Below are 13,572 nucleotides of genomic sequence, written 5' to 3'. Positions count from 1 at the left end.
TCTGATCCAGACTTGGACTGGTCAGATCTAGACTTGGACTGCTCTGATCTAGACTTGGACTGGTCAGATCTAGTCTTGGACTGCTCTGATCCAGACTTGGACTGGTCAGATCTAGACTTGGACTGGTCTGATTTAGACTTGGACTGGTCTGATCTAGTCTTGGACTGCTCTGATCCAGACTTGGACTGGTCAGATCTAGACTTGGACTGGTCTGATTTAGACTTGGACTGGTCTGATCCAGACTTGGACTGGTCAGATCTAGTCTTGGACTGGTCTGGTCTCGCAACAAAACGTATTTTTGTAGTTTTATATCTGGTTTGTTGACATAAATCTGATATTAAGTCTATCAGAGCGCCACCTAGTGGTGAAGTACAATGTTTCTATATTACATGAGGTGAAGTCAGCATTCAACTTGCTGCAGTGATCATGTGTGTTGATGTGGTTGCCATGGTGACAGTGCAGACCAGGTTAGTAAAGTAGTATCCATCCTCCCCCGTCATCAGCCTGCTGGGCTTGCAGAAGCGTGTGATGTACTGGATGTTGGACTGCAGCCTGGGCGGGTTGGCCTTCAGGACCACGTAAATGAGGGCGGGCAGGAAGTCGTCCGCCGACGCCGGCTCGCTTTTGGTGCTCCTGATGGCGGCGAAGATGTGCTTGCTGCAGCGTGTGACGCACGCCAGCTTGTCCCTGGGAACCTTCTTGGAGTCCATCTCCATGATGTCTGCCACAAGAGGAATGTTACTTCCACTAGTCTGCACACTTGACACTCGCAACTTGACACGTACTACTGTACTCGCAACTTGACATGTACTACTCTACTCGCAACTTGACATGTACTACTGTACTTGCAACTTGACATGTACTACTCTACTCGCAACTTGACATGTACTACTGTACTTGCAACTTGACATGTACTACTCTACTCGCAACTTGACATGTACTACTGTACTTGCAACTTGACATGTACTACTCTACTCGCAACTTGACATGTACTACTCTACTCGCAACTTGACATGTACTACTGTACTTGCAACTTGACATGTACTACTCTACTCGCAACTTGACATGTACTACTGTACTTGCAACTTGACATGTACTACTCTACTCGCAACTTGACATGTACTACTGTACTTGCAACTTGACATGTACTACTCTACTCGCAACTTGACATGTACTACTGTACTTGCAACTTGACATGTACTACTCTACTCGCAACTTGACATGTACTACTGTACTTGCAACTTGACATGTACTACTCTACTCGCAACTTGACATGTACTACTGTACTCGCAACTTGACATGTACTACTGTACTTGCAACTTGACATGTACTACTCTACTCGCAACTTGACATGTACTACTGTACTCGCAACTTGACATGTACTACTGTACTCGCAACTTGACATGTACTACTCTACTTGCAACTTGACATGTACTACTGTACTCGCAACTTGACATGTACTACTGTACTCGCAACTTGACATGTACTACTCTACTCGCAACTTGACATGTACTACTGTACTCGCAACTTGACATGTACTACTGTACTCGCAACTTGACATGTACTACTGTACTCGCAACTTGACATGTACTACTGTACTTGCAACTTGACATGTACTACTCTACTCGCAACTTGACATGTACTACTCTACTCGCAACTTGACATGTACTACTGTACTCGCAACTTGACATGTACTACTGTACTCGCAACTTGACATGTACTACTGTACTCGCAACTTGACATGTACTACTCTACTCGCAACTTGACATGTACTACTGTACTCGCAACTTGACATGTACTACTGTACTCGCAACTTGACATGTACTACTCTACTTGCAACTTGACATGTACTACTGTACTCGCAACTTGACATGTACTACTGTACTCGCAACTTGACATGTACTACTCTACTCGCAACTTGACATGTACTACTGTACTCGCAACTTGACATGTACTACTGTACTCGCAACTTGACATGTACTACTCTACTCGCAACTTGACATGTACTACTGTACTCGCAACTTGACATGTACTACTGTACTCGCAACTTGACATGTACTACTCTACTCGCAACTTGACATGTACTACTCTACTCGCAACTTGACATGTACTACTGTACTTGTACTACTGTACTCGCAACTTGACATGTACTACTGTACTCGCAACTTGACATGTACTACTGTACTCGCAACTTCACATGTACTACTGTACTCGCAACTTGACATGTACTCACTGTACTCGCAACTTGACATGTACTACTGTACTCGCAACTTGACATGTACTACTGTACTTGCAACTGCAAACAACTACTTGGAACTGCAAATAACTACTTGGAACTTCAAATTACTGCAAATAACTACTTTGAATTTCAAATTACTGCAAATAACTACTTGGAACTGCAAATAACTACTTGGAACTGCAAATAACTACTTGGAACTTCAAATTACTGCAAATAACTACTTGGAACTTCAAATTACTGCAAATAACTACTTTGAATTTCAAATTACTGCAAATAACTACTTGGAACTGCAAATAACTACTTGGAACTTCAAATTACTGAAATGACTACTTTGAAATTCAAATTACTGCAAATACCTACTTGGAACTGCAAATAACTGCTTGGAACTGCAAATAACTACTTAAACCTGCAAATAACTACTTTGATCTGCAAATAACTATTTATAAATCATTATTATGCTTGCAAATAACTACTTCTAAGTGTAAATAACTCTTTATAATGACTTACAAAAATTATCACAGTCCATTGTTGTCCTTTTGGTGTACATGCTGAAACACTGCCCTCTTGTGTTTACTTGTTGTATTACACAAGCCTAACACTGAATTGCTTTCATGCTGGAACATTCTATAAAGTCCACTTCTGAGCTTCCGAGCCTTTCAACCAGGACCATTACCAGGACCAGGACCACAACCATTACCACAGCCATTACTATCACCATTACCAGCATCACCAGCAGCACAATTACCAAGACAATGATGATAATGAAATATAACATAATACTGTATTATATAATAGATTATAACATAACATGATATAATGCTGTTTAATATATTACAACATAATATAATACTGTATAACATAATATAATAATAATAATAGTGGAATGTAGAAACGCTTTGAAGGTAAAATAGTTTAAAGGTTAAAAACGGGGTAAAAGGTGAAGTCAAAGAGCAGAAGCTGTACCGAAATAGAGCATGAATCTTGAAAAATACCAAATGTTGGTATGGTTAGACGGGTTAGCATACTTCCAAGAGGGTACGAAACAACAGAATGCATGATTTTTAAGTTAAAAAGTACAAAAGTTGCTAAAATGCTAGTATAAAACATTAGCATGGTGACATTAGCATTTAGCATGCTAGCAGGAAAACCGATAACATACCTTTTAAGATGGCGCCAATAAACAAATTCCATTATTATTAGGTTAAAAATCAAGAAATTCACAAAAATGCTAGCATAAAACGTTAGCATGCTACAGGGGAACAGCTAACATACTTCTAAGATGCACATGGGCGGATCCATAAATTGGTGGCGTCAATACTAACGGTAATACCAGTAAATGAGCGATACTAGAGTGATTAGATCTTAAAATGCCAAATGTTGGTATGGTTAGAAATGTTGGCATACTTCCAAGAGGGTACAAAACAACGGAATCCACGATTATTAAGTTAAAAAGTACAAAAGTTGCTAAAACGCTAGTATGAAACATTAGCATTTAGCATGCTAACAGGAAAACAGCTAGCATACCTCCAAGATGGCGCCAAGTAACGAAATCAATGATTATGTTAAAAATAATTACATTTGCTAAAATGCTAGCATAAAATGTTAACATGCTAACATTAAGAATTATGTACTTGGTAACACATGAGCCAATCACCACGCCCCTACGCCTGCCTGTACCTACCCGTTCTGTGCCCTATATAAACCATGGTGTGTGAATGCTTCTATTAAAATCTCCTGATGATTGAGGGAAACCCCTCATGAAACAGGCCTCTTTTTTTTTTCTTTTTTTTTTTTTGGGGGGGGGGGATAATCTAATTAAGACACACACATATATATATATATATATATATATATATATATATATATATATATATATATATATATATATATATATATATATATATATATATATATATATATATATATATATATATATATATATATATATCAATCAGCTTTATTTGTCCATTCTTACATGTACAAGACACATAAGAACTGAAATTACATTTTCGGCACAATCCCGCTAAGAGCAGACATACGTTACAGGGAGACAAGACGGGACCGCCAACGGATCAGCCTCACTTAGGCGCTCCTTAAAAAGGTGGGAAAAAGGTGACATTGGGGAAGGGGGGAAGTAAAAAAAATATCAGTCTGAGGCTGGACCCTCAGGAATGGTCCAGACTGAGTCCGAGGAAAAAAACCTCACATAGCATGGCACACATAAACATGGTACATGTAATCACAACAACTCGCAACAGAGTCATCCAACAGGGCTTTGGATATATATATATATATATATATATATATATATATATATATATATATATATATATATATATATATATATATATATATATAAGAAATACTTGAAAATATATACACCCCCCTGCTACCCCCGCCCACATCTCCCGTCCTGAAGAATTTGGAGCTAATCCTCCATTTTCATTGTCCCATTTACTCTCTGTAAAGCACCAGTTCCATTGGGCAGCAAAACAGGCCCAGAACATAATACTGCCACCACCATGCTTGACGGTAGGCATGATGTTCCTGGGATTAAAGGCCTCACCTTTTCTCCTCCAAACATATTTGCTGGGTATTGTGGCCAAACAGCTCAATTTTAGTTTCATCTGACGTCACATGGACAAAGATAAGACCTTCTGGAGGAAAGTTCTGTGGAGGTTGGGTCTTTGGCGCAGTTGGGTGTTCCAACAGGACAATGATCCCCAAACACATGTCAAAAGTGGTAAAGGAATGGCTAAATCAGGCTAGAATTAAGATTTTAGAATGGCCTTCCCAAAGTCCTGACTTAAATGTGTTCAGCCCGGACGGAGGTTGGGTCTTGGGTGCAGTTGGGTGTTCCAACAGGACAATAACCCCCAAACACACGTCTAAAGTGGTAAAGGAATGGCTAAATCAGGCTAGAACAGGGGTGTCCAAAGTGCGGCCCGCAGGTCATTTTTTGACGGCCCCACGGCACATTCTAAAAATACGATTAAAAACAAAACAAAAAACAACATAAAAAGTGGTATAAAAGAGCAAACAGGTGAAATGTAACAAGAGAAAGTTGCAATGTTGACTCTAGTAACACAAAGCTTCCACGCAGGCTGTTTCTTTCTCTAAAAAATAATAATGAATCAAAAACAATGTTATTATGAATCATCTACCTATTCAAGGCTCCAATCACGTCACATGAAATATTCCACTTTGAAATATTTTTCGGGGGAAAGTGTTGCATATTTTGTGTTTGACATATAAAAAAACAACGTTTTTTTTATTTTTAAAGAAGGGCCTAAAACGAACAAACAAGAAACATAAACAACAATAAAAGTTATAATTGACGGATAGATCTGAAGTTGATCTCCAGACTATTGTGTTAAAAAAAAATTTAAAAATTACAATTTATTTTTAACACTTTACTGAGCAGGACCCTTTTGGATCCCCAATCATTTTAGTGGGACTTTTTTTTTTTTTAAGTGTCATTGCTCAAAAAATAATAATACATTAAAATCAAGGTTGTTATGAGTTATGTTAAGAGCTCCAATTATTAGGGATGTCCGATAATATCGGCCTGCCGATATTATCGGCCGATAAATGCGTTAAAATGTAATATCGGAAATTATCTGTATCATTTTTTTTATTATCTGTATCGTTTTTTTTGTTGTTTTTATTTTTTATTTTTTATTAAATCAACATAAAAAACACAAAATACACTTATAATTAGTGCACCAACCCAAAAAACCTCCCTCCCCCCATTTCTTTCTGTTATTAATATTCTGGTTCCTACATTATATATCAATATATATCAATACAGTCTGCAAGGGATACAGTCCGTAAGCACACATGATTGTGCGTGCTGCTGGTCCACTAATAGTACTAACCTTTAACAGTTAATTTTACTCATTTTCATTCATTACTAGTTTCTATGTAACTGTTTTTATATTGTTTTACTTTCTTTTTTATTCAAGAAAATGTTTTTAATTTAGTTATCTTATTTTTATTTTTATTTTTTAAAAGTACCTTATCTTCACCATACATGGTTGTCCAAATTAGGCATAATAATGTGTTAATTCCACGACTGCATATATCGGTTGATATCGATATTGGTATCGGTAATTACAGAGTTGGACAATATCGGAATATCGGATATCGGCAAAAAGCCATTATCGGACATCCCTACCAATTATTATATAATTTGAAATATTCCACTTTAAAATTTTATTGGGGGAAAATGTTTTGTTTTTTCCATAAAAAACAGGGTTTTCTTTGACAAAAAGGGCATACAACTTAAATCTTAAAAAAAATAAAATTATATTGACAGATAGACCTAATGTTGATCTGGAGATTTAAACTTTGAATAGTAATAATACTAAATAATGACACATTTTTTATATTTTTTTTACCTAAACCGGGGGTCGGCAACCCGCGGCTCTAGAGCCGCCATGCGGCTCTTTAGCGCCGCCCTAGTGGCTCTCTGGAGATTTTTCAAAAATGTATGAAGAATGGAAAAAGATTAGGGGAAAAAAAAATCTATTTTTATGTTTTAGTATGGTTTCTGTAGGAGGACAAACATGACACAAACCTCCCTAATTGTTATAAATCACACTGTTTATATTAAACATGCTTCACTGATTCGAGTATTTGGCGAGCGCCGTTTTGTCCTACTCATTTTGGCGGTCCTTGAACTCACCGCATAGTTTGTTTTCATGTATAACTTTCTCCGACTTTCTAGGACGTGTTTTATGCCACTTCTTTTTCTGTCTTATTTTGTCCACCACGCTTTTAACGTCGAGCATGACTGCACAAAGGTGAGTTTTGTTGATGTTATTGACTTGTGTGGAGTGCTAATCAGACATATTTGGTCACTGCATGACTGCAAGCTAATCGATGCTAACATGCTATTTAGGCTAGCGATATGTACATATTGCATCATTATGCCTCATTTGTAGCTATATTTGAGCTCATTTAGTTTCCTTTAAGTCCTCTTAATTACATTTATATCTCATGACACATGTAATATGGCTTTTAATTTTTTGCGGCTCCAGACAGATTTGTTTTTGTATTTTTGGTCCAATATGGCTCTTTCAACATTTTGGGTTGCCGACCCTTGACCTAAACCCTTTGGGGTCCCCGGGATCAAGCCTGAGTGGAGGCCTAAATGTATACTTTTTATACATATATTGTATTGGTTTTTAAAATAAGAAAATATCAACGTGGCCCCCGCTTGCTTTGATTTTTCAGTGTGCGGCCCTCAGTGGAAAAAGTTTGGACACCCCTGGGCTAGAATGAAGGTTTTAGAATGGCCTTCCCAAAGTCCTAACGTGTTGACAATGCTGAAGAAACAAGTCCATGTCAGAAAACCGACAAATTTAGGAGCAATATGTTTGGAGGTTCCCAGGAACACCATTCCTACCTGTAAACTTTTGACCACGACTGTAATATAATACTGTCTGATATAATGTAGTGACCTGTTATGGCTTTGAGGACGTTGTCAGACACTTGTGGTATTTCCTGGTCCATGGGCACACAGAGCATGTGGATGTTGACCCAGTGTAGAGCTCTGCAAAGACCGAGGCCAAGGCCAAGATAACGCTTTTTATGCGTGAACGTACGTTATTACGGCGTAAGACCGACGTCACCAACCTGATCCTGTTCTGCATGGCCAGGTCCTTGTTCTCGTCGTCGGAGGTCTCCGGGCAGAAAACGCTTTTGTACAAATGAGACATGATGTACTTTTCCACCTGGTCCATCACCTGCTCCACGTCCTCGGAGGAACCTGGAGAAGACAAGGTTGAGGACAACAACTCATCTTTGACAAAGACCGCCCACCTTTGAAGTGACTCGTCAGGCGGTCCGCCATGTTCTGGTAGAAGTCCTGAACACACTCTGAGAGTTCTTCCGCATTCAGGTCCTGGAAGACATCCGAGGGACAGCTTTGAGGTCCACGTGAGGTCCCACTACATCAAAGCAATCACCTTCTTGCCGGACATGCTGACAAGGAAGCTCCGACTCTGTTTGTGGATCTCTCGGCCCGGCCGCTGAAGGCTCCTCAAAAACTCGCCAAAGTCCCTGGAGACCTGGTCCGAGTCCAAGTCCAGTCTAGCATGGCGGCTGATGGAGGGACTTGTCGTCTTCACCTCGGGAGATTCTGAATAGAACCGAGTTGTACGCGAAATTAGCTTTAAGAAAAAAAGTGGAAAACTTTAAATAGATTCATTTCAAAGGGGAGAATAGTCGCAGGAAACGGTCAATTTGCGCGAAACGTGGGCATTTTTGAAGAAATGTCCCCAACGAGCTGAAAATGTTGGTCTTTCATCGGTATTAATTGGTTGAGAAATGTGCTAAGGGAAGTAGATCAAAGCCCTAGTGAAGAATACCATAGGTGTGGATGCTGAACAACATAAGCATTAACGGCTGTGGCTGTAGGCGACCTCCTGATGTACAAAACCCCAAACCAGTGACGTCGTCACGTTGTGTAAATGGTAAATAAAAACAGAAAACAATGATTTGCTAATCCTTTTCAACCCACATTCAATTGAATGGACTGCAAAGGCAAGATATTTAAAAGTTCGGTCTGGAAAACGTTGTTATTTGTTGCAAATATTAGCTCATTTGGAATTTGATGCCTGCAACATGTTTCAAAAAAGCTGGCACAAGTGGCAAAAAAGACTGAGAAAGTTGAGGAATGCTCATCAGACACTTATTTGGAACATCCCACAGGTGAACAGGCGAATTGGGAACAGGTGGGTGCCATGATTGGGTATGAAAGCAGCGTCCGTGAAATGCTCAGTCAGTCATTCACAAACAAGGATGGGGCGAGGGTCACCACTTTGTCAACAAACGCGTGAGCAAATTGTCGAACAGTTTAAGAACAACATTTCTCAAACAGCCATTGCAAGGAATTTAGGGATTTCACCATCTACGGTCCGTAATATCATCAAAAGGTTCAGAGAATCTGGAGAAATCACTGCACGTAAGCGATGATATTACGGACATTCGATCCCTCAGGCGGTACTGCATCAAAAAGCGACATCGGTGTGTAAAGGATATCACCACATGGGCTCAGGAACACTTCAGAAAACCACTGTCAGTAACTACAGTTGGTTGCTACATCTGTAAGTGCAAGTTAAAACTCTACTATGCAAAGCCAAAGCCATTTATCAACAACACCCAGAAATGCCGCCGGCTTCGCTGGGCCCGAGCTCATCTAAAATGGACTGATGCAAAGTGGAAAAGTGTTCTGTGGTCTGACGAGTCCACATTTCAAATTGCTTTTGGAAACTGTGGACGTCGTGTCCTCCGGAACAAGGAGAAAAAGAACCATCCAGATTGTTCTAGGTGCAAAGTGTAAAAGCCAGCATGTGTGATGGTATGGGGGTATATTAGTGCCCAAGGCATGGGTAACTTACACATCTGTGAAGGCACCATTAATGCTGAAAGGTACATACAGCTTTTGGAGCAACATATGTTGCCATCCAAGCAACGTTATCATGGACGCCCCTGCTTATTTCAGCAAGACAATGCCAAGTAAAAGAGTTTGGGTACTAGACTGGCCTGCCTGTAGTCTAGACATGTCTCCCATTGAAAATGTGTGGCGCATTATGAAGCCTAAAATACCACAACGGAGACCCCGGAGTATTGAACAACTTAAGCTGTACATCAAGCAAGAATGGGAAAGAATTCCACCTGAAAAGCTTCAAAAATGTGTCTCCTCAGTTCCCAAACGTTTACAGAGTGTTGTTAAAAGGAAAGGCCATGTAACACAGTGGTGAACATGCCCCTGTGACAACTTTTTTGCCACGTGTTGCTGCCATTAAATTCTAAGTTAATGATTATTTGCAAAAAAAAAAACAAGTTTCTCAGTTCGAACCTTAAATATCTTGTCTTTGCAGTCTATTCAATTGAATATAAGTTGAAAAGGATTTGCAAATCATTGTATTCTGTTTAATTTACTATTTTCACAACGTGCCAACTTCACTGGTTTTGGGTTTTGTAGTTTTTCAAAATGAACTCCAGAAGAAAAAGTGTGACCAGCATGTTGATCCAGCTCTGCATGCGCTGTAAAACGTTCATGCACAGCTGAAAGTAAAATATGTGAAACATAAAATATACTTCGATGATTTACTGGACTTTATATTCCCGGTGTACCTTTCTTGGGAGCGGTGCGGGACGACGGGCTGAAGAACTTCTTGACCGTCGTCACTTTCCGTGTCTTCTCGTTGGTCTTCTTCTCCTCAAACTTGGAGAAGGGTCCGAGTGAGGTGTTTGTGGGCGGCGTGGACTGGGTCTGAGCTGGCCCGCCATGACTGCTGGCGTACGCGGCCGCCTCCTCCTCCCGCTGTAACCTGAAGAAGGGGACATGTTTTTAAGGGCTTAGCGAGAATGATGAAGTTGACAACACTGCACTTAAACAGAAAAAGGTGTTATAGAAAATCCAATGCATCAGAAGAAAAACATGATATATCAGTAATCAAACAGCAGGTGGATATAGACGGGCTGTTGGCATCAGCGGGATCATCTGTACAGTTATACATTATATGTATGTATATATATATATATATATATATATATATATATATATATATATATATACAGTTATTTATATATATATATACGGTATATATAAAGTTATATATACTGTATATGCATATATATATAGTTATATATGTATATATATAGTATAGATATATACATATATACACTAGTGTATATATACACATATATAGATGTGTGCGTGTATATATGTATATATACGCACATATATGTATATGTATAACATATATAAATGTGTGTGTATATATATATATATATATACAGTTATTTATATATATATACACGGTATATATAAAGTTATATATACTGTATATGCATATATATATACAGTTATTTATATATATATACACGGTATATATAAAGTTATATATACTGTATAATCATATATATATAGTTATATATGTATATATATATATATATATATATATATATACACACATTTATATATGTTATACATATACATATATGTGTGTATATATACATATATACACGCACACATCTATATATGTGTATATATACACTAGTGTATATATGTATATATCTATACTAGTCTGTATAGATATGCAAACTAGTGTGTGTGTATATACACATGTATGTATATATATATATATATACACATACACACATACATATATGTGTATATACCTGTATATACAGTATGTATATATGTGTATATATTTATGTATATACATATATATTACTGTGTATATATACACTAGTGTATATATGTACAGTATATACAGTATCTATACTAGTCTGTATATACTGTATATGCAAACTAGTGCGTGCGTGTATATACACGTGTATGTGTATATATATATATACTGTATATATATATATATATATATATATATGAGATAGGCTCCAGCGCCCCCCGCGACCCCGAAGGGAATAAGCGGTAGAAAATGGATGGATGGATATATATATACATACACACACACACACATACATATATGTGTATATATCTGTATATACAGTATGTATATATGTGTATATATTTATGTATATACATATATATACAGACTAGTGTGTGTATATATGATGGATATACAGTATATACACACATACATTGAATATGTGTGTGTGTGTGTATGTATGTATATATACATATACATACACATATATATTATATTATATTATATTAGTGCATGGATGTCGAAAGTTGTTTTCAGTAGCCTGTGACATATTAAAGAAATCAAATAAACAAACAAAAAGCGAAAAATAGAGCAAAAAAGCACAATGTACAGAGAAAAGTGTTGATACTAATTAATTACTATAATAATTACTACGACTGTTCAACTATTTCATCGCAATTTATTGCTATTAGTCCACACCTGCCTCGTAATTAAACGTGACTAATGATAGATGGATATAAGTTGTATTTTTTTAATGAATTATACCTTTAGAGCAGAGGTCTTTAACAGGGGGTCCGCAGAAGTATTGCAAGGGAACGTCAAATATTTGCTGGGTTAGATTTGTATGTTTCTTCTTAACATTGTTGTATAAATGCCAGTGACATGGCCACCCTCCTCTCTGTAACCTGCAGGTTATTCATTGAAACATGATGAAATCATTATTATGCCGTATTTTTTACAATAACCTTCACATTTGAGACAGCTAGCTATTAGCCCTCAAGTTTCAAACTAGCGATTAGCGGTGCTATACTGTATTCTTTGAATATCTTAGTATCGCACAATAACAAGGTATCTTTGGGATGTATTCTGTAAGTCCCCACTCCCTCCCTCCGTCACTATAGGGGTCCTATGCCTGGAAAAAGAGTCCCCTGCATCGTGGAATGTTCCAGCAGGTATGCCTCCAGTGGACAAAGTTAGTGCTTACTTTTCAGCGAGGGCCCAGTCGTCCTGGATCTGCTTTTGCCGAACCCGATGGTACTCCTCCCTCCAACACTTGGAGCACAGGCCCTGCCAGGCGGCGTTTCCGTAGTAACCGCATCCCTTTTTGCACAGCAGCTCCGACTGGTCCACATGGATGCCGCGGCGCTCCGTCTTCTGACTCATACTGACACAAAGATGGGGAATTCAAAAGATATTATACGTTAAAATATTTTTCCCTTATAAAAAAAAAAACAAAATAAAAACATTGACCCTGACGTGATTTGAACACGCAACCTTCTGATCTGGAGTCAGACGCGCTACCGTTGCGCCACAGAGTCAGATACAATACGTCGGTAGTATTTCATAGACATTTACTGTTCATTTCCGCGGGTGTTCAAATATCAATAAACACTCGCATTTCTTTAACGTCATCGCAGCCACAATGGAGCGCCTAATGTCCAATTCTCTCTCATTTTGGCGGGATTTGTAAACGATAACGTTTAAGCTAACGTTAGCTAGGATGCTAACGACAGGACACGGGTTAGCCGTAGCCTGCTATTGCAAGCGTGCACTAATAGCCATCTTTGAAGTCCTCACCTCTTTTGTTTTTCACTGATGTCAGAAGTGTAAACATAAATATATATATATCCTCTCTATCCTCTCCTTTATTTTCCGATGGCGGTGAACTTTGGCCGCGGTCACGACGAGTATCCCTCGAGAATAACCGGAAGTGGTGATAATGAGATATTTAACTGACTACGCTATATAAAAAATGACCATGATTTATTGATAAATGTCGAACATAGCGCAATATTTCCCATTGTGTTTATTTTAATGGGTGCATATTCGTCTTTTATACGAGAAGGCTTGATCCGCACGCTCGGGACTTCGGACCGAGGTCACGTGATTGGCGGAAACAGCCGAGGGTGTTTGTGTTTGTTTTTTGCT

General features: G+C 38.4%; 1 protein-coding gene and 1 non-coding gene across 2 annotated transcripts in view; both read right to left on the bottom strand.

Moving 5' to 3' along the window:
* Positions 1–13,373, bottom strand: part of rabgef1 (RAB guanine nucleotide exchange factor (GEF) 1) — a 15,677-nt gene extending 2,304 nt beyond the window's left edge. The window contains exons 1-8 of the mRNA XM_062046565.1: positions 13,222–13,373; positions 12,629–12,808; positions 10,385–10,581; positions 8,212–8,384; positions 8,066–8,147; positions 7,880–8,012; positions 7,705–7,796; positions 465–721 (exon numbers count right to left, since the gene is read on the bottom strand). Of these exons, the coding sequence (XP_061902549.1) occupies positions 465–721; positions 7,705–7,796; positions 7,880–8,012; positions 8,066–8,147; positions 8,212–8,384; positions 10,385–10,581; positions 12,629–12,807 (1,113 nt within the window). The 5' untranslated portion in view covers position 12,808; positions 13,222–13,373. The remainder of the gene's footprint in view (positions 1–464; positions 722–7,704; positions 7,797–7,879; positions 8,013–8,065; positions 8,148–8,211; positions 8,385–10,384; positions 10,582–12,628; positions 12,809–13,221) is intronic.
* Positions 12,891–12,962, bottom strand: trnaw-cca (transfer RNA tryptophan (anticodon CCA)). The gene has a single exon. It is a non-coding gene; the product is annotated as a tRNA-Trp (tRNA).
* Positions 13,374–13,572: the final 199 nt, after the last annotated feature.

The sequence above is a fragment of the Entelurus aequoreus genome, linkage group LG05, assembly GCF_033978785.1.
Source record: "Entelurus aequoreus isolate RoL-2023_Sb linkage group LG05, RoL_Eaeq_v1.1, whole genome shotgun sequence".
Taxonomy (NCBI): Eukaryota; Metazoa; Chordata; class Actinopteri; order Syngnathiformes; family Syngnathidae; genus Entelurus; species Entelurus aequoreus.
Note: the sequence above shows the minus strand (reverse complement) of the source record. Positions and strands in the feature narration are given on the sequence as shown.